Source organism: Haplochromis burtoni, unplaced genomic scaffold (assembly GCF_018398535.1).
Source record: "Haplochromis burtoni strain Fernald_Lab_line unplaced genomic scaffold, NCSU_Asbu1 Contig_8, whole genome shotgun sequence".
NCBI lineage: Eukaryota > Metazoa > Chordata > Actinopteri > Cichliformes > Cichlidae > Haplochromis > Haplochromis burtoni.
The window spans coordinates 1,134,861-1,159,860 of record NW_024582369.1 but is presented as its reverse complement, the minus strand read 5'-3'; the positions used below and the strand labels follow the sequence as shown (position 1 = coordinate 1,159,860).

At 38.9% G+C, this 25,000-nt stretch overlaps 2 protein-coding genes across 5 annotated transcripts in view; one reads left to right on the top strand and one right to left on the bottom strand.

Annotated features, from left to right (window-relative positions):
* The first annotated feature begins 2,163 nt into the window (after positions 1 to 2,163).
* Positions 2,164 to 15,047, top strand: slc22a16 (solute carrier family 22 member 16). 3 transcript variants are annotated; one of them, XM_042225934.1, is made up of 9 exons: positions 2,165 to 2,345; positions 4,361 to 4,837; positions 5,718 to 5,835; positions 8,099 to 8,158; positions 8,261 to 8,660; positions 9,915 to 10,042; positions 11,247 to 11,356; positions 11,722 to 11,821; positions 11,960 to 15,047. In XM_042225934.1, the coding sequence occupies exons 1-9, from the start codon at positions 2,302 to 2,304 to the stop codon at positions 12,125 to 12,127; spliced, it is 1,605 nt and encodes a 534-aa protein (XP_042081868.1). In that variant the 5' UTR covers positions 2,165 to 2,301; the 3' UTR covers positions 12,128 to 15,047. The 3 variants fall into 3 exon arrangements, with proteins under 3 accessions (XP_042081872.1, XP_042081868.1, XP_005914614.1); XM_042225938.1 differs by having other exon boundaries at positions 2,164 to 2,345; positions 8,099 to 8,660; positions 11,970 to 12,086; XM_005914552.3 differs by having other exon boundaries at positions 8,099 to 8,660.
* Positions 15,048 to 15,141: 94 nt separating this feature from the next.
* Positions 15,142 to 25,000, bottom strand: part of usta (uronyl 2-sulfotransferase a) — a 56,943-nt gene continuing 47,084 nt past the window's right edge. For both annotated transcript variants that reach the window (XM_005914553.3, XM_005914554.3), the window contains 3 exons: positions 18,049 to 18,146; positions 17,776 to 17,933; positions 15,142 to 16,913 (listed from right to left, as the gene is read on the bottom strand). In XM_005914553.3, coding sequence (XP_005914615.1) covers positions 16,621 to 16,913; positions 17,776 to 17,933; positions 18,049 to 18,146 — 549 coding nt within the window. In that variant the 3' untranslated portion in view covers positions 15,142 to 16,620. The remainder of the gene's footprint in view (positions 16,914 to 17,775; positions 17,934 to 18,048; positions 18,147 to 25,000) is intronic.

The window sequence follows — 25,000 nt, the reverse complement described above, 5'->3', positions numbered from 1 at the left end:
TAATAATAATAATAATAATAATAATAATAATAATAATAATAATAATAATAATGATCTTAACGTATATTTTTAGCTTTTTATTTACAACAACGGTAACATGCTCACATACTGGTTTAATAATAAGCATTAAAAGGGTCAATATGTTACAAGGTTACACATCTGAGGCAATAAAATAAACCTGTTTGACCTTTTTTCCACACCTCAATAAATGATTGCACAGCAACCAGTGGCAAAGATAAGCACCTTCTACCCCGAGAGACCGCATGATATACATATGCATACATACAGAAAAAGCTGTGAAAGTTAGCAACACTTCAAAAACTGGGATAAACGATCAAACCTATTAACTGGACTGACATAGATGTAAGAATATAAGATATAGTTGCTTATATTCCACACCATATTAACGCCATACAGCCTCACTTAGATGTGGAAGACGATTTATAGCTGACCATCTGTTTGTGTCATAAAATCTTACCCTTTTACATAAAACAAACACATTTGTGAAATGCAATTGGCACAAATGCAACATGCAGTCTTGCTAGTAATGTGTCAATTACTTTTTAATGTTTAAATGTTAAACCTGATGACTTTCAAAGCAGACCTGCAGTTAATTTCACGGTAACACGCTGTTTAACAAATTGCCACAGTCAGCACGTACAACCTATTTCAATGATCCTTCTCCCGTTTTATTTCCCAGATGAGAAGGTGGAGTGAAAGCAAATCAGTGTGATGGCAAAAGCAAACGCTATTTAGTTTATAGTTTGTATTCGTATTCCTGCTGAATCCAGCAAAGACAAGATGCAGTGAGTCAATACAAACACAACGGCTGAACGTATCAATCATTAATCAAAGGATTCGTTAGGAGCACTTGGAGAAGCAGAGACACAGAACGGGATTTTAAGTTCTAAATGTGGGTCTTGCACAGACGTGAATAACCTGTGATCTCACCCCACAAAAATGTGGTGAAGAAGATTAAATGCATTCATTAAATGTTTTTTTAGTCGGTCAAACAAAAACCAAATAAAATGCACATTTTCACAGAAGTAAGGACTTGGTCTGTAATCCATTGCTGCGTATACAAACACTACCCAGGCCAGCTATGTGTTTATGGTTACAGCTGTTTTGCTTGTTTTAATTCGAAGCAAACTATACATTTTGGAAGTTTGGATAGTTTATTAGAGCCATGTGAGGATGCTACTTTGGAGTCTGGGCATTTCTAGTTATTTCTTACTTCTTAAAATGTTAAATGCTTACTTAAATAAGCAATTAAAATAGCCATTGTTGCTGTTGCCACAATTTTGAGTGAGCTAGCCAAATAGAAAGAGGGAATGATTGCTGGTGCAGAGACAGGACCTTGAGATGATTATGAACCCAGCAGCTCATTACTGCTTTGCTTAAACTGTAAACACCAGGCACATTTAGAGTAACTAGTTGTTTCAGTGGCCGCTTGTTTATGTTGACCCTGATAGGGGTTAAACTTTACACGTGGACGTTATGCAAGGATAACCAGTTAACAACAGAATAAACAGATCTAATACTTCTACACATCACATCACACTACATCACAAGATCTTCAGTTTGCAGATAGGTATAGTCACAGGTGTATCAAAGCAAACAACTCTCATCACTACTTCACTTTGTATCAAAATGTGAAAAAAAAGCCCTTGGATGCATCATGGGTGCCATTTCCACAACAAAAAGTTCAAATTAGACTGATAAAACTAATGTAATCAAAGAGGTGATGTCATCAAACAAATGTTAAGTCATCATACAGACCTTTAAGTTCCAAAACGTCATCATCATCACCAGTGATTTTCCCAGCTCATTTGGGGGTTTTAAGTGAATCTGAAGTTGGAAAGACACCAGTCTATTTATTAAAACCACCCAGTCACGTGTTACCAATTATAAAGACGCAATTCTGGAAAAGTGTTGTGCTGACTTTTTCATTTTAGTATCGCTGAGGTGTTGCACTCTGTAGAGAGCATGTGTCCAGATTTGAGGACACATTATCTGGCTCAGTTTTAAAAATAAAAATTAAAAAGATTTGGGGCAGTTGTCCATTTCATTATATCTGGGAAGAGAAGAGAGGGCGTTTTTTTTTTTAACACCAGCGTCTCGCTTATAAGGTAGTTGCCCCAGGAGCTCGAGTCTGTCAATAGCCGTGTGTATGTGTCTGCCCCTCCCACCCTGCTTTCGTGAAGGCCTCTGTTCATTATTTGGTGCTGATCCGCTCAGGAGCTGCTACCCGCCAGGGAGAGACGCACCGGGAGCCACCGCACACAAACGCGCCGTCAGAAAATGTCTGTGGAGAAAGTATTCGACGAGCTCGGACATTTCAAAAGGTACCGTGAGGATTGGCATGTTTTCTCTATAGTCAGTTGTAACTTTACATTTTCTTTATTCTTTATTTGAGTGGGGGGAATTTTGTGGTAGGAGGCACCAACTTTAGAACCGTAAATATTACACATCCCACTTCACATTGCTATTTTGAAAACAAACACTATTGAAAGTGGGAGATGACGTAATTTGTTTTACAGCAATGATACGGTATTTTTTTTTTACCTATACAGATATATCCATGTTTCAAAAAGGGGGTGGACATTCGCTTAGAGAAACTTTTGTCACCTCTTTGTAATTTTGAAAAATAACTAATTACAGTTAGAAACGGGCCTGTGTATCTTTAGGAGACACATGGTTAATGTATTTAAACTATAAAGTTTATATATTCGTTTTTAGTAGGCTTTTTCAAAATGACTTAATAAACACACCTAGAATTATTTCTTTCTGTGCGGGTTGGTTTTACCTGACTACCTCTCCATCAGTCAAGTTGTTTTCCCACTTTTTAACCTAAAAACGTTTAGGGTTTTATTAAAAAGCTGGTAAAAAAGTTTTACCTTTCCACACAGGTTGGGTACACTGCTAAAATCGCGAGTCACCATTAATTTCTTTATATTTTGAAGATGGAGAGGAGCAAGGGTTGGATTGAAAATCAGTAAAAAATAAAAAAAAAAAGGCAGCCAGTGTCCAAAGAAGAACATGGTTAGATTTTCAGAAAGCCCAGACAACTATTGCACAAAGTCACTTTAAAAATGACAAGAAAGTCTGACTCCTTGGAAGAAAACCGAGGCATGAGGGGTGTCTCAAGATGCTGTCTATGATATATACAGTGTTGGGAAGGTTACTTTTAAAATGTATTCCATTACAGATTACAGAATACATGCCCCAAAATGTATTCTGTAACGTATTCCGTTACGTTACTCAATGAGAGTAACGTATTCTGAATACTTTGGATTACTTAATATATTATCATGCTGGTTCATCAAGCGAGGGAGGGAGAAAAAGGAAAAGTACGAGCTGTCATCGAGCAAAAACAGGAGCTGAAGCATGTAAATATAATAATAACCACTGCAGCCAAGAAGAGTGCCTGAAGAGCCCAGTTGTAAGTAAGCTATTAAGACTTGACTGTACACCGTGTTCCTCTGAAAACAATAAGTTCCGTTGGAGCAGCCTTTCAACGCCTCTCTCTGTCTCTCGCAAGCAAAGTTGACCCACACAACAAAGTAAAGCTATTTTTCGGCTAAGAGCCCGACACAGAACCCACCGTATTAGTCAGAGGTCCCTTTACTATGGTTCGGAGCCGCAGACCTTCAGTAACAGTAATAAATCACACAGCAATAGTACATTCACGTAGTTGTAAACAGCATGATAATATATTAAGTAATCCAAAGTATTCAGAATACGTTACTCTCATTGAGTAATGTAACGGAATACGTTATTTTGGGGCATGTATTCTGTAATCTGTAATGGAATACATTTTAAAAGTAACCTTCCCAACACTGAGCACGGACTACACTGCCTATGATGCTACATTCTTTAGAGCTATACCTGTAGCATTCTGCCTATTAGCTTAGCACAACAACAACAAAAAGTGCTCTCTCACCCAGGAAACACGCAGAGAGAGAGCGTCACCCTGTAACCATGGCAACCGTAACGCCTGGAACAACAGAACCGTGTAATCCACTTATTTCAACAAAGTAACTGTATTCTGAATACCACCTTTTTAAACGGTAACTGTAACGGAATACAGTTACTCATATTTTGTATTTTAAATACGTAACGGCGGTACATGTATTCCGTTACTCCCCAACACTGGATATAGACTTGTTTTCTGAATAAATTACTACATTCAAAGCAATTGTCTTGAAACGATAATGCTGTTGGATACCTGGAAATGTCTTTTAGATTCCATTAAAAGTTGAACTATTAAGGTTGCCTTTGTAGAAGTTTTTTGTTTTTGTTTTTTTGGTGATACTGTAAAATCACCACAATAATTTTCCTGTATTCTCCTTCTGTCCAGATTTCAGGCATGTCTGTACTTTGCAGCAGTCTTCCAGGCCATAGCTTGTGGAATCCACTACCTGGCCTCAGTTTTTCTGGTGGAAACTCCAATTTTTGTGTCTAGCGTGCCCGGCAACGTCACCGACGTTCTGTATGGTAACGTGACGGCAAGCAGCCTGGAAGAAATCTTACCAGTCTTCAAATCAGGTAGTGGACCGCTGGTGGTGAAGACAGCAGAAGGAGAACAGTGGGAGCTAAGCCGGTGCCGCTGCACCCTTCGCATCAACCCAACACACTTTTTGTATGACTTCGATGGCAACAAAACAGTGAAAGAATGTACAGGGAACTTTGTTTATGACCACACCGAAGTTTACCAAAGCATTGTGACCGACTGGGACTTGGTATGTGATAAAGAGTGGCTGGCCAAGCTGTGCCAGCCCACATTCATGCTCGGGGTGCTGATTGGAGCGCTGGTGTTTGGGGACGTTGCTGACAGGTAAGCAGGGGCTGCTGTAAGATGAGGTCAAGGTTATTTTCAGGCAACATGTAGAGTCAAAGACAGGGGTTAAATGTTACCATGTGACACTTTTTGAGTTAAGTTTTAAACAGGAAGGGCTGTCCTGGCATAGACTATATGTTTTAAAAAAAAGGAACTTGCCAAAGTAGTTGTAATTCATGTAGTTGTAATTTCAGGACGTATGGCTTCACATTAGGTCAAGAAGGTAGTGGAAAGAAATTATTATAGTGAAAATGAGGCAGGACAAGTGAAAGCATAGTTAATGTAGATTGGAAAAAAAGAAGTGGAAGGTAATGACTGGAGCAGAATGCAAAGCCAGATTTGAGTGGTTAGCATTTACATGTGCAGGGGTGGCTGTAGCTCAGGAGATAGCGCAGGTCACCTACTAATCGAAAGATTGGTGGTACGATCCGTGGTTGCTCCAGTCTGTTTGCCAAATATCCTCTGGCAAGAAACTAAACCCAAGTTGCTCTCAAAATGCGAATTCGTGTGATTGTTAGATAGAAAGCACTTGAGCAAAAAAGTGAAAAAATGCTTGCGTGAGAATGGGTGAATGAGGCTTGTTATATAAAGAGCTTCGGGAGAGTAGAAAAGCACTATATAAGAATCAGGCCATTTACCATTTACAGCAGTAAATTTTAGCAGAAAGCAGTCAGTCTTCTCCGTAACTTCATGCACAAGTATCATATTCCTGTCAAGCACTCCTGTCGAAATGACTTAAAACCACGTGCGACTGTGACAACTTTATAAGCCCCTTTTAATCGATTCCTTAACTGAATATACAAGCTCTTTTCTCTTCCTTTATTGGTCTGCTTGTCTCTGTCATTCTTTTTCACATAGTTTTCTTTCTCTCCACCAGAGTTGGGCGTGTGAAGATTCTGATGCTCACCAGCGTTTGTCAGTTTGGGTTCGGAGTAGCTGTAGCATTCTCCGGAAACTACTATTTCTTTGTGGTGCTCCGCTTTCTCCTTGCTATGGTGGGTACGGTTGTGAATGGTTACGTACCTGTGCGTGCGTGTGTTTTATAAAAAGCCAACGTGGGACAAGAGAAGTGGCATATTTGCAATGTTCTTCTTGCAAACAGCCACCAGTGGATGTTTCTCAGCTAAACAACCTCTTGTCCAGTCCCTAATGTTCTCAGGTAATATACTTGAATACACCCCCTGTAGGCATATTGCAGCTAAGCCAACATGCAAACCAAAAATACTCCTTAAATATGTAATTTAAGGAAATGTGACACAAACAGTGACAAACAGGTTTAGTTTCTGTCTTTATATTTAAACATGGGTTTGTTTGCTTTAGATGCAGATTATTTCATATCTGCTTAAACTAACACCCCTAAGGAAGGCGGTCTGTATGGTTACAAGTCCACATGTCAGTACATTAGCAGTGAAAGGGCCCTGTTGACTATTTCACTCCTTTCCGTCTTCTACCATCCCCCCCCCCAGTCCTCCTCAGTTACAGCTGTTGTTTTTCACATAGAGTCAGACCCTTGTACACTGATACTGCACAGCTACACTATGAAACCACACGGCAAACCTACAAAGACATATCCCCAAATAATTTCTATGAACTATAAATTTGTTGTATGCTGGTACTGTGTACAACAAGAGCATGCAGTCAGTTTCTCTTTGCTTCATAAGTTCATAAGGTTGAACACAAAGGATATACTTCAGGTTTACTAGCATGATCATAACCTTATATTTAAAGTCTGAGCAACATAAGTTTTAAAAGACTAATACAGATATTTGCTGATTTAAAAATCTGATATTCCAATATATCGACCGATATTTTCCAAAACAGATTTCCCTAACATTTGTTATGTGTAGTTATTTACTTATTTGTTTATACTCTGTCCGACTCTGTAGGGATTAGCTGGTTGTTGGGCGTTTCAAACACGGTTGCCAGCAGGGAAGCTGCAGAGTGCCATCTTGTGGACAAATTATGGTACTGTGCAAAAGTCTCGAGCCACCTCTCACTCAGCATTTGCAGCTGTTTATTGAAACATGAGCTAACATACAAGGAAATACAATAAATAGGACAGATTCTGCAAAGGTCTAACAAGTTTTTAGGGAATATTTGGGATGACCACCTTTATTCTTTGACAGACCCTGAACTCTCACTTTTTAGTAATTTCTTTAAGTTGTCTACAGGAATAGTTCTCCATGCAGCATGAAGGACATTCAAAGCTCTTCTTTGTATGTTGGCTGTCTTATGTTCTGTTCTCTATCAAGATGATCCCATAGCACTCTGGGGAAGCCAATCCACGACTAATAGTGTTCCACTGTGATTTTTTTTTTCTGTCCAGGTGTAAATGGGTTTAGGATTATTGCCAATATGAAAAATGAAGTGCAATTACATTATTTCCTAACGGTATTGCATGGTGGATCAAAGTCTGATGGTGTTCAAATATCCATCAATTTTGACAAGATCCCCAACATCACTGGTTGAAACGCCACCCCAAACCACGACACTGTGTTTTAAAGATGGCTGCAGACAGTCGCTATTGTACCACTGAACTGCCATCCTCTGTAAATATTGATGATGACTTAAACCAAAAAATTTAAATTTCGATTCATTACTCCATAAGATCTGTTCCCACTCAAATTCAGTTCAAGTCTTGTATAATTTGGCATACATCTGCCTTTTCTCCCATTTCCCTTCCATAAGAATGCCTTCTTGACAGCCACCTTTCCACTCAGACCGTTTCTGGTGAGGCTGTAACCAACAGTAAATGGATCAACTGATTGACCAGATCTATCTTTCAGATCTTTGCTGTCTTTTCCCCCCAGTTTATCCCTGAATGATTCATAGGTCAGTGTTAAGTGGCTTAACAAACAAAGAAACAAAAACCACAAACCTCCCAAAGACAAATTAAACAAGCGCAAAAAAATTTCAGCCACCAGGTCAGGTAAAAAGTCTGGACTGAAAATGAGTGAAAAAGCAGCCAATGTCCAAAGAAAAACTTCAGAAGGCCTGTTTCTCAAGTGCACTTTAAAAATCTTAAAGTCTAGCTCCTTGGAAACCAAATATTAAGAAATGATGGATGACTCAAGACTTTTGCACAATACTATATACAACATCAACATCTGTAACATGTTAGAAGGGCATTTTGTCCATCTCTTATTTTATTTTTTTACATTTTCACTTTATCTGTTTTCTGTGGAAAACTGCTATTAAACTGCTATTAAACTGCTATTAAAATGACTAGTTCCTATTTCTCATCTTTGCTTTTGACAGGTGTCTAGTGGCTATCTGGTGGTGGTCTTTGTCTACGTAACAGAGTTCACTGGCAACAAGGTACGCACATGGACATCGATGCATGTGCATGCAGCCTTTGCTGTTGGCGTCATGATGGTGGCTCTGACTGGTTACCTGGTGCGGGTGTGGTGGATCTACCAGATAGTCCTCTCCGTATGCACCGCACCTTTCTTGCTCTTTTGCTGGAAGTTTCCCGAGACCCCCTTTTACTTGATGGCCAAGGGCCGCTATGAGGAAACTGAGAAACTGCTGAATGTGATTGCCCGCGTCAACGGCCTTGAATGCAGGCTGAAAGCTGAGGATCTCCTGGAGCCAGGGAAGAGAGAAGATGGCAAAAGTCTGCTGAAGGGAGACACAGACGAGCAGTCATCCAAGCCTGAGAAGAAGCTGACCATCGTGGACCTTTTTGGCAGCTGGAGGATGGCCGGTCGTACATGCACAGTGTGGGCCATCTGGTTCATCGGCAGTCTGGGCTACTACGTCTTCTCTCTGGGCTCAGTAAATCTGGGAGGAAACCAGTATGTTAACCTCTTCCTTGCTGGTAAGTGATTGTCACATGAGTGGGAATTTGGTACTGAAATTGCAAAACTATAAACATGTACTTAATATTGTGATCATATTGTCACTTTTTTTTTTTTTTTACCTTTGGTGTCAGATGTAGAATAGTGTATCTGCTTCTTACTCTACTTCAGAGTGTTTGGAGATGATTTAGTTCATCTGTTTAATCTAAAAACAACTCTTGCTACTTCTAAGTTGAGCAGAACCTTATGTGGAAATTTCAAACACAGTAAAAATGATATGTTCCACTACTTTGCTTTGTTTAGTGCTCTGTATATGTAACCGAGAGTGAAATCAGTCTGCGAGGACTCAACAAAAATAGCAGCGCTCCATCCTTAAGCTAAATGGCTTCCTCGTGGTTTTCTGTCTGATTGAGAAAATAGGATTTACAGTCTAACAAACATCTTTTAGTTGAACTGATATAGTGTTCATGTAATGCTATTTGAAAACACGGGATTTTATTTAACCTTTGACTCAGTACGATCACTTAATTATAAAATAAGTTTGCAGAATTTATTACTAGCTGTGACTTAGATAGGTAGGTAGGTAGATTATTAATCCCACAAGGGAAATTGTTGACATTAGATAAGAGTAAAGATTGTGGCAGATAACCAAATGTGTAACCAAGTCGACCAAGAAAAAGTCCACTTACCTCCATCTTTACCTAGAGGTCGAGTAGAAGAATATTTCTGCCACCTCTCCCTTAAAACTGTCATGAGTCTAGAAGCATGATTGGATAATGATGTTGTTTGGCTTGTTTTGGGGTTTTTTATTGGGGGTTTTTTGCATTTCACAACTCTCCAGTAGATTTCCATTCAGGACAGTAAACTTGAAGGTTTTTTTTTCAGATTTGACTGTTGATTCTTAACATGCAGATTGGATGTCTAGGTCATCACTGAAATTGATGTTAACATCAAAATGACTGCTGAAATGTGTTTCAGGATGACTGCTTAGAAATATAATTGTAAATTATGTTAATTCAAGTCACAAAGTAATTGTTTTAAATGAATTGTCTTGTATCTTCACGCTCAACAGAAAGTGTATTTTTAATCTTGATCATTTAATTGCCAGAGGAATATTTAGTGAGTGATCCCCATTTACTTCCATTAGAGGCACAGTGAAGAGCAGATCTGGGAGGCAGCTTTTCAGATGGTTATTTAGGTCCTCCAGATAGAATGTCACTGTCAGTGCCAGTGATAACCCCTGACAGAGAGCGGCTGTGGTTGGTTGTTTCCAGGTGCAGTGGAGCTCCCCTCTTATCTGGTTGGCTGTTTTGCAATGGATCGGATTGGAAGGAAGAAGACGTGTGCCCCATCTCTGCTCCTGGCCGCGGTCGCCTGTTTTCTCATTATTGTGGTACCTGCTGTACGTACAGAGATGCACCCTACCCCCACCCCCACCACCAAAAAAAAGTTCAGCTGTTCACAGAAATCTGCAGTCATCTTTAGGTGCAAGTGTCAGAGTTCAACAGTACCAGCCCAGTGACAAGGCGATAAATCAGACAGTCCAAACTGTACAAGTACATGTACTTTAAGAAACTCTCTCTAACATGTGTTAAGTTCTGAGGCAACTTTGCAATCCTAAGCTATACCGCCATGTCTTTTTTGGAGGGAAGAGGCTTCGTCTTGGTAACTCTTACAAATGAGCCATGCTTGTAATCCTGCATCCTAACTGCATGTGGAGCTTTACACATGTGACAGTGATGCTACTGCTTACAAGATAGAATAAATATAGCGTAGAGTTACTTAAAGTACTTGTACTCTAATGAACTCGACTGTTATTGCGATGTATTTTGTGATCACTGACCAGTACTAATGAGATCCGACACTTGAAGCTCCCAACATGTGTTCTGAGCTCTGACCCAAATTAGCACTGTTCATGGATGAGCTGGCAAACAGCTGGTACTTCATTTTTAAATAAATATGACCTTTGATCTTAGGAGCCACGCAAACAGTGAAAGATGGAAAAAAAAATAGCAGCATGGAGACAGGGGACACGTCTAAAGTTCTGCGTCGCAACCCTGCTGACACGGCAGTAGCGACCCTTTTACTCACACCTGTTCATTCCAGCTGTCATGAATCCAGTTGCAGTCTCATTAAGTTCCAGTTTGTTTCCAGCACTTCTTAATAGAAACCACACGATAGCTTGGCTGTATACAGTTTATACACTGCTTTGTAGTCAATGGGAATTAATAATCAAATACATTTCATTTTACATTCAAGCTTATTCTTCACTTAGTTACCATGTTATATGTTAACATGTATGTTTTTATGGATGTTTTAAGTCAAGGGCATGTTTGACACACAATCAGAACTTGTCAGAGAGTATAATAATGAATTAAATTATAGTGACTGACAGAGCAACACTTATTAAGTTCGTTAAGTCTCTGATGAGCAAGGGCAATCAGGTGTACAAGTACTTAAGTACAAGTACTTACTTGTGCTTTCTTGAGTTTTTAAAAGTAGTATATGCACCTGGAATTTCGTTTTGTTATTTGGTGCTACGTGTCTAAAGCTAAATTGAATTGAAATCTTTCTCTTTGTTTTTCTTTCTCTCTTCATTTCTACAGGACATAGAGATCCTAACTATTGTTCTGAGTATGATAGGAAAGTTTGCTATTGCGATTGCCTTTGGTCTCATCTACCTCTACACCTGCGAGCTTTACCCGACTATCATCAGGTAAGCACGCTAAAGAGTTTTGTTTTTGTTTTAAGGGTTTGCTAAAACTGCTAAAACTGTTATTTTTTCATATTGCAAAAACTAAAGGACTCTTTATACGTGAAACAGAAAATTCATGCATTCATATACAACCATAATTTCAGGTTAAAGTTGATTTGATTTGGAAATCATTGCATTCTGTTCTTGAGAGCTTTACTGGAATAGGGGTTTGTACTTTGCTGCTATATTAAGGGCAAAGTTTCATGTTTGAATCTTCCACTTTAGAACTAGCTAGACCTGTGAACTAAATTTAAAAACTGAAATCAATGTAATATTCCGACTTTTAATTAATTCTAACAGAGGGAGTAATGCTGCTCTTCCTCCAGGTCTTTGGCAGTAGGTAGTGGCAGTATGATGTGCCGTGTCGGCAGTGTGGTGGCCCCTTTCTGTGTCTACCTGGCTGACATCTGGATCTACCTACCTCAGGTATAGAAATGCATTTAATGTTTTAGCCGTCAACTTCCATTTGTTCTCATTTATCATAGTTTATTTCTAAGTTTACCCTGGCAGCACTGCTAAATTAAAAGATTTCCCCCCTTTTTCTCAATCACAACCTGTGTTTAGCTTATTGTAGGAATCCTGGCATTAATTTTTGGAGTACTCGCACTGTTTCTGCCTGAGACCCTTGGCAAACCTCTGACAACCACCTTGGAAGAGGCTGAATCTCTGGGACGTAAGCCCAGCAAGATGAACGACAGACTGGAGCTGAACCAGCATGGAGCAAAAGCTTGAGCCGTACACTTCAGGGAACACAGAGATCTAAACACAAGGAGACAAGCTGTGGAAGAGAGACGAACAAAAACGACATCGATTAATAGGATGGTTGGAAAAAAGTGAAAAACAAGAAAAGATAAGTTTTTATGATAACTTGTGAAGTGACTTTTTTGTTGACATTTTGTTCTGTAAAGTGACCAACAGCTTGATATTTTAGGAGGCTTGAGAACTTCCTCACAATCTTCTGCTCTATCATGTAAACATCACAAAACAATGAAAATCATGTGCCATGTGTGGTAATTTGTGAAAGCATACTTTGAGTCTTTTTTGTAGTTTCGATCATAATTCCTATTACTGATTTTAACTTTGTACTTAAAAAAATGTTCAAATTTCTTGGAACACAGCTACAAATAAGACAGACAGGACAGACAATAGAAAGACTTTATTTATTTTTAAATCAAATTAAGTTTTAGTAGTTATAGGCAGAACAAAAGCAGATTTTTATGTTAGGTCGTCAGGTGTTTCTTGCCCTGTTGGGCTTCTTTCAAGCAGTGTTTCAGCGGGTATCCTCCTGCTCTTACCACAGTGTTTATATTACCGACAAGAAGTGATGACCAAAACTATTAAAATCAGACTCCAGCTGTACTGAACCAAGTTATCCTTTAAAACAAAGTTATCAAAGCTAAACTGCTGCACATTTTTTGGCATCTCCGACCATCTGACCAGATCATGGCAGTGCCTTGGTTATTTTATACCATAATAAATCGTATGTCGTGTATCTAGAATGTATTATTCTAATATTAAATAAGTGCCTTCAACTTGCCTTTTAAGGCTTCCTTTTAATCTCAGGACATCAGTTTTGCTGTGAATCTATCACTGGATTTATCCTCAACTGCCTCTTGTTAAAGATCAAATATTTAAAGGTAACAAAAGAGCAAAGTTTTGCACACCATTGTTAGACCTTTATTAGGTCTTCTTCTTCCTATTATTGTGACCTTTATTAAAGGTTAATGAATTTTCTAATTACCCATAAACATTACGGCGATCACAATAACAGTGTGCAGGAGTTTTTTAATTGCTCATCTTGTCTAAGATGCCATAGCTTTACCATGCCTTTGTTATCTAATCTGTGTGCATGTGTGGGTATAACTGAGTAGAACAGTCAAGTTAAGATTTTTTTATATGCGCTTATATGCAATCAGACGCTAGGCAGATCAAGAAAAGAAGCATAATAGTACCTTATAGAGTCTTCAAGAGTCAAATATGATCTCCAGATGTTTGGACCAAATACAGGGATGGACCACAACACTGTGGAGATGTACTGTATATACCTGATTTACAATATTATGTTACAGTTATGGTGCATTAATCCAAAGGAGAAAAAGAACAGCGGCTGGTGTTCTAAAACTGGTGACTGGTCTGCAATCAACAGTATGGACTTTTCCATTAATAGCATCCTCGTCTTATTTTGATTTACAATAAATATGCAGAGGATTGACACTGGGGTTTATGGCTTTTTCATTCTGTTCATATGAACTGGCTTTAGTTAGCACAGTTTTACAGTGATACAGAGAAGAGACTTTATAAACCTCGGTAAAGGAGCAAGTGAATTCCTTCCATTTGTCAATAAGGAAAGTTTGAACTTGGTGCTGGAAATGCAAAAATAATACAGCAGGTCTGAGGATACGGTGCCTATATACATTAACAGCTTTGTGTTTGATGGTGAAGGGGAAGTCCCACAGCCACAGTGACATTCCCATCGCCATTACCGAATACATAAAGGTCCTCTGTGTTCAACTTTTCAGGAGAAAACTACCAGTTTTTATGTGTGTGTGCTTATGTGTATGGAAAAGTACTAAACATGAGTTCTTCTAACGTGAACTTCCAGTTCTGGCGTGATACTGGTGCCTCAAATAGAGTGGGGGCTATTACTGGGCTAAATGGAGTGAGTAAGGATGTAAGGATGTTGTTATCAATCTGCTTCATGTAAGTGATTATCTCCTGTTGTTGACGATGTGCCAAAATTCTGAAAATGTAACGAGTGTTTGTGGATATTTCCAAAAACATTTTGTCACTCTAATTTTTCAAGATTTAAATAAAAAAACCATTTGAGTATTACAATGAGTGATGACTATTTACGCTTTATTAAGTGCACCTTGCTAGTATTCGGTTGGAGCGCCTGTTGTGTTCAGAACAGCTTTAGTTATTTGTGGCATATATTCAACAAGGTGCTGGAAATATTCACACATTCACATTGTGCTCATAAAGCAGTGGTAAGATGTGGCATTTAAACACTGTTCAGGTCCCAGAATACGGCAAGAAAATGTCCCACCCCCCATTTAAACACCATCTGTGGCCTGAACCATTGATATAAGTCGGTATAGATCATGATGGTTTTCATGATGTTTACGTCCTAGCATAAATGTCTGAGCAGAATTCAAGATATCGGGCAACATTCTTCCAATATCCTGTTGAATTGTAGCCACAGTTTCCTGCTCTTAGCTCAAAGGAGTGGCACCTGGTGTGGCTGCTTTAGGCCATCTGCTTCAAGATTTGACATGCCAGAATAAATACTCTTGTGCATACATAGCTGCATGCTAGGTATGTATAGTAACTCATGCCCCGAGTTACACAGCTACTTAGCTTGAAGTGGTATGGTCATTCTCTTCTGACCTCCGACATCAGCATGGCATTGTCACCCAGAGAAATGCTGCCAAGTGGATATTTTCCATTTTCTTCTGACTCTACTCTGTTAACCCTGTGGTGGTGTGGGAAAAATCCCAAAACATCATGGTACCAACAACATGCCTCAACGTCCCCAAAATTACCTTTCTGTCTTTAAGGGCCACTTTTTTTAAAGTGGTCAGTGAGTGAATGCCCTCTCTTAAACAAAGGTTCTTGGAAAAAATGCATACATATTATATATATACATATAGTTAGCAATTCCCCGAATGGAGTCACCATAATAAGTCTGTAAAAAGTAAGTTTTTTTCTGTATCAAAACCATTTTTAAGTAAAACAGGGGCAATAGCTGCAATAGTAAGAGGACATTTATTGACGGTCTTTGTTAGTTGTTCATTCATTGTCCATTGTTCATTCTAGACACCCTTAAATGCCGAAAATTGTTTTATAGCCACCAGCATAAACAACAACAAAAAAAAAATGTGGGCGTTAAACATTGTTTTTTTTTTTATCTTCCTGAGAATTTTATATGGAATGCAAATGAATAGAAAACAATAAATAAAACTAGCAAAAAACAAAACACGGAACATAATGATGAAGATACGCAGAACAGAGATTAAGATGGTAGAGTGAAATGTCTAGTCACGTAATAGCTTATGGTTAATTGTTTTTTTTAAACATCTGTGATGAAAAAGCACTGTGGAGCTGCTGGATAATTAGAAATAAGTATTAACTGGGCTTGGTAACACTTCACACACTTTGATGATAACATTAATATACAGAAAACCCTTAAACAGCAAATAATCTGAGTTGAAATGACAGGCAAATCAGCATTCAGTTGTGACCAAATCCCTCATTTTGCTGCAGATGTTAAGGAAATGTCACCTAACACAAAGTGCAGTGTATTCATACAGTTTTGCAAAAAAAACTGCTATTTGGCAAGCTCAATCTTTTAAACTTTGGAATACAAATTAGGCTTCATAAAGGCTTTTAACTCACTCTACAGTATCAACATATAGCCTGTCCCAACTAATAAATCTTTGCTAAAATACACAGCTTGTTTGGTCAAACTCAATCATTCATGCACACTTTTGGAATTCTCTGAATTCATACTTGAGTGCTCGCAGTTTAACCCTCATTTACACCTAATAGTATTTAACAAATTACACAAAATTACACAAAATGTTATAAACCAATACTAAAACAAATGAACTGACTATGTCACAACTCTGCCAGCTGTGCACAGAACTTTCTGCCACACAAATCCCAGAACCCTTAATAAGGTCTGACAACAGTCCTGGAAGACTAATATACCTAAAAGGCTTATGGCACTTTTTAAAATTCACAACAACATCCAGCTTTCAGGACATCAAACCTCTCATAAAGTAGTAATCTGTCTTGGGAAATGCCTTTAATTCCTCTCCTATAGTAAACAACCTGGCGATAACATTTAGCACATTTCCAATCACAGTTAGCTGTCCAGATCTTGCACTAATCTCTCCCTGGAGATGACAGCGACAGTACGGTTTTTAAACGAACCCAAAAAGAAGCCCAAATTATAAAAAGGAAAACTTGAGTCAAGCAGATTGAGTTGAATATTATTTCCCATTGCCCTTGGTCAATTTATAAATAGAGCATTTTGTCCATCCAGTTTCTCAACTCTACAGTCTTCAGTGCTGAGCCTGTCAGTTTGGGAGTTGCACCTCACTTCTCTGGGTGACGCTGAAAGATTGAAACTCCTCCCCTTTGTCCTCAGGGTACAGTTTTCTTTAGCCAGTCCTAGCTAAGCAGCCGTTACGTGGCTGCGTCTAATGTTCATCGAGCATCCCTTAGGGATGAACCAGCCAGCTATTTGCATCCTCCAGATCCGTTTCCAGTTCCTCGTCTTCATCCAGAGGCTCTGGGGTTCGAAGGGCCAGTTGCCGCAGGAAATCATTTGAATAGGCGGGGGGTTTGGAAACAGACTTCAGGCCGATTTTTTTCTTCGTGAGGTGGAACTGGTCACGGACGAAGTTGTAAAACTCGTACTCATAGCGCATGTGGTGATACAGCACCTGCAGGGCCTCTAAAGTGGGGGTTTGTTTACGCACAGTGCCCGTCATGTTTCCCATTTTCCTATAATCTGCAACAAAATGATGGAGAGACAAAAAAACAAAGTTCAGCAAAGACTAAAATCAAAATGTTTTAAAAAAAGTTTCAAGCACATTTATTTAGACAGGAAATTACTTAATAACTATATCATATATCATCATCTTAAGCCACTTATTTTTCCAGTTAAGTAGCAAGTGATTGCTGTTTAATGTGAATGATTCATATATCACCTCATCTATTTAGATATCTTGCTACTAAGTCATCATGACAAGCGGTTCGCTAAGCTGGACAAAAATAACATGCAGCTCTTGGTATTTCTTCCTAGCTATATCTGTCACCATGGCCTTCTTGCTCTGCTTGTCCACCACTACTATGCCCTGTTGGTTAGCCATCACCAGTTTGTTTGTCTGTATCTGGAAGTCACAGGATCTTGACTGCTATCCATATGAGTGCTAAGAGTGCTACCTAACTCTTATTGCAGCTCTTATAAAGGTGATATTTTTGATAAATCACATACAAAAGGTGTTGCTACCTTTTGTATGAAGTCACTGAATATTTCTCGTAATAAAGATCACCCCAAATCATGTAATAGCACATTTTTATGACATTCAAAATAAACAGATAAACTGTATCTTGTGATCAGAACCTCATTAAAAAAAAGGTATGCATAAATCAAATCATGAGAACTAACTCTGTCCTGTGTGGAAGTTAGAGCATTTTAACGGTCACTACCAGGCTATGCAAATTTGTGACAAAATACCCGCAAAACTATTCACATTCTAATTACGTTGATCACGTTACCATGCTAAAGACTTTTTTATTGTCTTGTGTAGGAAAACATTCACTCGATACTCTGACAACATAAAACATTCTATATCACAAGGTGCAGCTACCAGGGCTCTTGTAGATGTTGAGTACTCCAGTAAAGTAATGAGGTAAGAGCCTCTCTAGCAGGAGCAGAACGTCCTCCAGCTCTTCCAATATCCCCACAAGGAGGTAGTTCTCCAGCACATTCTGTTTGGCCCTCTCCAAAGCCCATACTCCTGGCTCTCTGTGTGAGACAGAAGGAAAATAAGACCAAGAGAAAGTTTGCACTAGAGTAGCATTACTTGGAAAGAAATATTACCAAGCTTTTGTAATGCAACTTGACAAAATCTCATAAATACCTGCACTGAGGATGCTGTCCACAGAAGTAGGGGATGATGTAGAAAACCCTTGGGTTGGAGCACTCAGGGTAATTCTCTAGGATGCAAACATTGATGTCCTGAAAGCAGACAAGCACATATGAGTCTTTATATTTTTGCTTTACTAATAATTTATGCTTTTTAATTTTTTTTTTATTGTACTTGCAGTGAATTTGATCTCAATCAGAATTGCAATTATTTCTTTTTACCACTAGAGGAAGCTATTCACTTGCACTGCCGTGAACCTGGACTGCTTGCCTGTCATTACCCCACAAGCCAAAGTGCTTTGTCAAACCACATCTTGTGCACAAAGATAAGCTCTTCCCTCTCATCTCAGTTGATCTCATAGGCTATGATACCACATAGGAAGAGAAAGTATTTTCAAATGAATTCGTGTTTAACTTAAAGATGTCACGATTAAGATAATGAGACCAGAGTTGTGAAACTTGAAAAACCACTTATCTGAAAAGCTATTGAGTAATGAATGGAAAAAAGACAGTTGCAGGAGTGAAGCTGGCCAGCGACTGAGTGCCACGGAAACAGCAGTCAAATCCATGTCAGGTGACGTAAGCCTCAGGGATAGCAACAAGTCCTGAGCAACAAAACACTCCACGAAGCATGGCTCACATCCACACACAGCAGCAGGCACATGTGTGCACAAGGCTTGCGCTCAAATATGTCACCTACAGTAGCACCAGACTACATGCATGAGGCAAATTTAGAACATTTTGTCATAGGTTGTTGTTTAGATTTATACCATAATGGCTCTGTAATGACTAACTTAAACAGCAATTTGGCAAAAATAGTCTAAGCCTAACATGGATCATCACAAAAATGGCCAAGTCCGACAGGACAAAAGTCAGAGAGCCTCACGAAGGATCCAAGCTGCTGCTCCTGCTGCTGCAGGTGTGGCATAAGAAATCATCTGAGTGCAATAGGAAGCTTGAAACAGAGATACTGACTGGAGTGTAAACATAGAAAAAGGCATAAACCATGTGTAGAAGAGCATGTTTATATGCTTAAGTGTTTATGTGTCTTGGAGACATTTGCACACTCATTGCTAATGTTTCTATTAGCCTCGACTTATTTATTTATTTCCAGTTGTATTTTCTGGCATGATATAAAAGCCTTACGAGAACACCTCATTGAAAAATGTTGCCATCAGGTCTGCTCAGGGTTTTTCATACAGTCTCAAACATCTTTTTCTAAGGTTGTACAACCTTTGTTCTCAGACTACATAAAGAAAAACTGAACCCAAAAGCCTGTTAAAACAAATGCGAGAAAGATCCTGGATCCTCTGTAGGAGGGGCAGGATTGCAGTAGATGTTGCATAAAGTCTGAAATACTTGCAAGTAAAATGACTTAAAGGCTCCAAACGGAGAAAAGACTCAACTACAACATCATGGACTTGATATTTGAAATAGTGATATCACTTTAGCATCTATCTAAGCTGCAATCACAAGATGAAGCCTTGTGCAGCATGCGCTGGAATGAAATAAATTATTCACTTGATTAGTTAGATTTTTCTTGCGGCTGAAAACTGTGGTACAATTGTGCCTCTGATTCACAGAGTGGCTGCAGGGTGTGTTTGAACTTTATGAGTGACTCCTCTCAGCTGTGCACTGGGAACAGGACTTATTGGTGATCAGTGAAGCAAAAGACTGGAAAACCCTTCAAAGGGAACCACAACAATACCCCAGAGGAACCTTCAGGGAAAAAAGAAAAGTTCAGCACTGTACTATTGTTAGTGTACAAGTCTTGCGCAGACTTGCGTAAAGTTTGCCATGTTTTTCTTTCATTTTTCATTTCACTAGCACGGACCACATCTTCAAGACATTGTTTCTTGAAGGAAAACAGTAGGTGGAATAAAGCTAGATCCAGGAATGGAGATCTAGACGGCGGTTTTGGGGAAGGCCTCAGTGAGGACTGGAAGGCAGCTCGCGGACTGGGCAGATCCCCAGGTACTAATGACAGGTTTATGAAGCGCCATTCTATTTAAAGAATGGTGATGTGAGTGGATCCAGTTTCATCAATTATGAGTATGTTCTTTGATGGTAAAAGATGCAAAAGCCATATACACTAAAACAAACAAAAACAGACAGGAAGTGGCACATTCGCTGACAGAGACCCTCATGCGTCAACATTTAGGCGATTTCTGGGAATCCAGCCACAGCTTGTATACAACAACGCACACACGTACACACACACGCGCAGACAATACGCACTCTCTTTAGAAAGCCTTATTAGTATTTCAAAGACAGTTCCTGTGTGCACACTCAAGCTCATTGTTCCTTTTCTCACTGTGGATTATGCCAACAGAGCATTCACAGAAACTGTAGCAAAATAGGCACTAATCTGTACAATGGTCTCCCATTTCACTGAATGGAATGTAGACATAAATTAAATCAGGAGTAATTGATGATGTTAACCTTTCCCATGGGACGTTTTGCATTCAAATTTGAGAAAACAAAAAAAGAACTTTTTGTTTGTATTTGCTATCTGGAGGCAGTGGAAAGACGCTTTCGCTTTTTGAGTTAATCTTTTGAACACATGAGCAAGTGGGTGCCTTTTAAACAGGTACATCAGCATTTCTAGTAAAGATTAGAGGTAATAACTGTAATTTTAATATTCTTTAAGTTTTAGGCCTATTTTGGGCTTAACCATTCCATTTATTTTTCTGGTAATTTTACAAAATGGTCTTGAGGGTTCCTGACTGAATTTAATATTTAATGTTGGTAATCCACTTAACACTGACCTATGAATCATTCAAGCAGGAAAAGGCATCTAACTCAAGGGATGAACCAGTGTCGTGTCTACATAAAACAGACAAAATAGCAAAGAAACTATTTAAAACTTTACCTTTAGGCACTTTTTATGTGCAGCCTGTCACAAGAAAACAGAATCTGTTCCCATGTCTTTAGTCAAATCTGTTAAAATGCCAAAGTTGACTAAGTTTGACATATCTTGGCATAGTTTGCAGTGTGTCCTTAAAGAAATTTAAGGCAGCAAGCCAAATTAGGTTTTAATTATTAAAAGAGTGAGGACCTATGCTTTGCACTCATGGTTTTCCTCAGTATCAAAACACTGATTATAGTTATGTTACACAAACCACAGAAATTCATTAAAAAAAAAAATCTGTAATGAGTGAACCTCATGTGTTCGTTGTGCCTTAGGCCAACAGTGTGACACACCACCTGTCTGTTATTGTAGTCAAGGCAGGCTAAGGCAAGACTGCTGCCAGTAAACCCTCTAATATAATTTGTGTATTTATTTAATAAGTCTACTTGTCATTTTAAATGTTGGATTATGTCAAATTACTGTGGGAATCTCATCTGATCGAACCAGTATTTCCAAGTCTTGAGAAAAAGCTGGGCCCTTTAGGTTCAGTGAGGACAGACACTCTTTTTTTATAAGTGTTTGCAAGCGTATTCATATGTAGGCTGCCACGCATGCACTTTGTACTTTGCGGCAAGACAGAGGTTGATTTAGTACTGTCAGCGGATGCATCTGTATTTTGTTTTAATTCATTAAAAAACATGCACACACACAAAACAGTCAAACACTCAGCTCAATACAATATAAATTATCCAACCACATCATTCCAAGTTGGCATTTTAAAGCAACTTAAATTTGCATAATGGTTCACAAAATAACTGCGCATGTGGTAAATATCATGTGTGTCTGAGTGTGATTAAGTGTGTGCGTGCTATGTTCAACTGACCAGTGCATGCCTTTGTATAAAGTAGCATGTGTGTATGTAAAAGGGGGTGTGGGCACTGACGGAAAATCCAAGCCGACCACAGGAATGTCTCAGTAACACGTGCATCAGGCTCCCTCGGCCCCGGCTAGCAACTGACAGCACTCTTTCATCAACACCTCACATACAAAACCAACACAGGGCAAGCAGGCTGAAGCACACCAGGTGGAGGATACAGCCATGCCCAGTCTGAGGGGTGATTCTTAACATTAGGGCTACTCTTTCCGTACATACTTGAATTTGTACTTATAGTGTGGACATTCATCTTCCCAATACTGTCATGAAACTTTAACCATGAAAGACCTACTTAATCTCCCTATAGAGGTGACTTGCCAAGAATCAATGCAGTCATCCTCCTCTTTTCCAAAAGGAAATGGTCGTGTGAATGTGATGCTCTTCACTGATTTGATATTCTTCATTTTTCTTGTTTATTAATTTGTTGCTTATATGTTTGAAATAAATATTTGATTGATCAATCGATACATGAAGCCCTAAATGTATCTTTTTGCATATAATACATTTCTGTGCATATTCTGCAGTGTGTACTGTTTTCAGCAGCCGTGTACACCGTGCAGATGGAAGGCATATTTTTGCAACAACTGTTTTTTTGGTTTTACTGATTAGATACTAGAACTAGGTTGCTGCTGTTGCTAATAAAGACAGTACAAAAATAACACCAGGAGTAGCAGTGTAACATAAAAAGCAAAGTAGGAAACCAAAGGAAGACTGAGTTTGAAAAAGTTTTGATTTATGAGATGCTGCCACGAGACACTTTATGCCAGTACAGTAAGACAAAATCTGTGGAACACCATCAACATATTAATTCCTGATATTTTCAGAGCTTTTGGTAAGTTACACTCTAGTGATTTAAGTACAACACAGCATTCCTAAACTATACTCAATTAAAGGATTAAGCACCAGCGTTATAATAATCTAAAATGTACTTTTCTTTACCATTTCTGGAATACTTTCTCCTCATAAGTGTATCTAAAGCTAAATGCACACACAGGTAGGCTAGTCGATGACAACACAGCCTTCCCCTCTCCTTTAACTGTAGCAAGGGGCCCCTGTGGTCTGCATACTTTAATAACTCAACTCACATGGTCCAAAACTGCAGGGCAAACAGTGCAATACTTAATTACAGCGAGTCAGACTCAAGCCAGAATGACATTCGCTCCTCTTGTTAGCTTCTCAGAACAGCCTCCTGAACCCTTTAGGTCTCTCATAGCACTTACCGTGGGAGGAAAGAATGAGAAGAGTTTGTGCCTAATCTTAAACAAATATTAATACGATTTTGTTTTGACCTCACTTTTGTTTTGACACACCGTTTTCCGTTTTCGTTGGATTCCCCCTAAATTTTATATGAGGCTTGGGCGTCTCACTTCAGGGGGATTTCCGATCTCCGATCAGATGCTTCATCTCACTTTTAACTTTTAACTGTCATCTGCCTAAAAAGTATATAAGGGAATGGAGTGGACACAAAGATCAAAAAATAGTAGTGAAAATTACAGTATGCTTCCATATGGTAGGTAGAGTTAAAAAAAAATGGTATGCAGTGACTTCAATCTGGTGCTACAGGGATAAACAACTCTGTGAGGCAGATGTAGGATATCAAGTTTCTGATGTGGTAAATCGAGTCTTTAATTCGAATCCTAATCAGATTTATATATTGGGTTAGCGTCAGACTGCCATGAGTTTACAATTTGCCATCCACCCTGGAGCAACACCACATGTGGAACATCTTCAAAGAGAGTAGAGTGTGGTTTTAATATATTGCTTATATTTTTGAATTTAGGAAGTTAAAATTTGTCTTGAGACAGCAACAAACAGAAATACAGAAGAAAAGGGCTAAAGCAGAATATTAACGTCAGGAGGATCATCTCTTCTTAACATTTTTTAAAGAGATCCTACAGGCTAATTACAGTGCAGTGTATAGTATCATTACTACATATATGTAGAGCATGTATAAACATTCCTCAATATACATGCCCCTGTAATTAAAGTCTACATCATGGAAACACCAGAATAAGACTTCATTACGCAACATTTCAGTTCATGTCTCTACTGAGCATCACGTTGCGAAACTAGTGGGCCTGCAACCAAAGTTATTCAAATTTAATGCACTGTTACTGGCCAACCAGTGATTCACGCATAGCAACTAAGTGTGTTAGCTTGTCAAACACTTCTAATGCATTCATATTTCAAATCACAAGCATCTCTGTCACTGATTTAGCAAATGTCAATATGAGAGCAAATGGGTTTGGGGCACTCGGACCAGCATTAAAAGCAGACAGAGGAAAAAGGTTTAGTATTTGTTTGACTCATTAAATAATACTGTTATAGTTTGTGGGCACTGGATATTGTGGGATCACAACACCATGGCGACCAGATGTCTTGCCCCCTCAAAAGTCACAGCGTCACCTGCTGTTACGAGTGTGTTTTCTCATTGTTGAGAGCTTCTCTGATTTGGTTCTTGAATTTGAACATGCGAACATCAGATTTTTGCAAAGTGGTTTGTGGACTATAATTATGACCACATAGACCTCATTGTGGTGAGTTTTTAGCTAACCTTAGCCAGTTTGGTTAGTATCTGTGAGTTAAGTGTGATGACCCACTCCACGTTGCCTTCCTGTTGGCCTGTTTGTGGTGTAGGTGTTATCTGCTGGCATTGGAGAGCTGTTGTGTCCCATTTTCCATCAATAACAATGTCAACACCTGGGCCCAGTGTGGCAATGCTTTCTAAAAGCCATCGAAGTTGCAGAGTGGAGGCTCTCCTATCTGAAATAACCTTTTGGATTTTGTTCATTTTTTGGGTTTTGCAATAAATGTTCCATATGCCATTTTTTCACCCTGACTGCACACGCCACAGATGATTTCTTTCCTTGTTTTTTTTTTTTTTTTGAAATTGTCTTTTCATTGGCATTTGTGTGCATCTTCCCCACTTGTTTGTTACAAGTACGAGCTTATCTATTTAAATGAATTTGTTTGTGGCTGTTTTGTTTTGTTGTTTGGGTTGTTGCCATTACATTATGTTTTGTGTGAAGCATGCAATATGCATTGTGTTTGCTGCAACTTGTGTCCAGGAGATATATTGTGAGTCAGAACTGAGTTGTTTGAATTTGACTTGTTTGGTTAATTTGAACTGTGTCTGTCTGGTAAGTTTTTGATCCTACAGCT

Coding starts and splice junctions, on each gene's coding strand:
- slc22a16 (XM_005914552.3), top strand. CDS start 2,302: ATGTCTGTGGAGAAAGTATTCGACGAGCTCGGACATTTCAAAAG. Junction 11,357..11,721: donor CTTTACCCGACTATCATCAG/GTAAGCACGCTA, acceptor CTCTTCCTCCAG/GTCTTTGGCAGTAGGTAGTG. Junction 11,822..11,959: donor TCTGGATCTACCTACCTCAG/GTATAGAAATGC, acceptor ACCTGTGTTTAG/CTTATTGTAGGAATCCTGGC.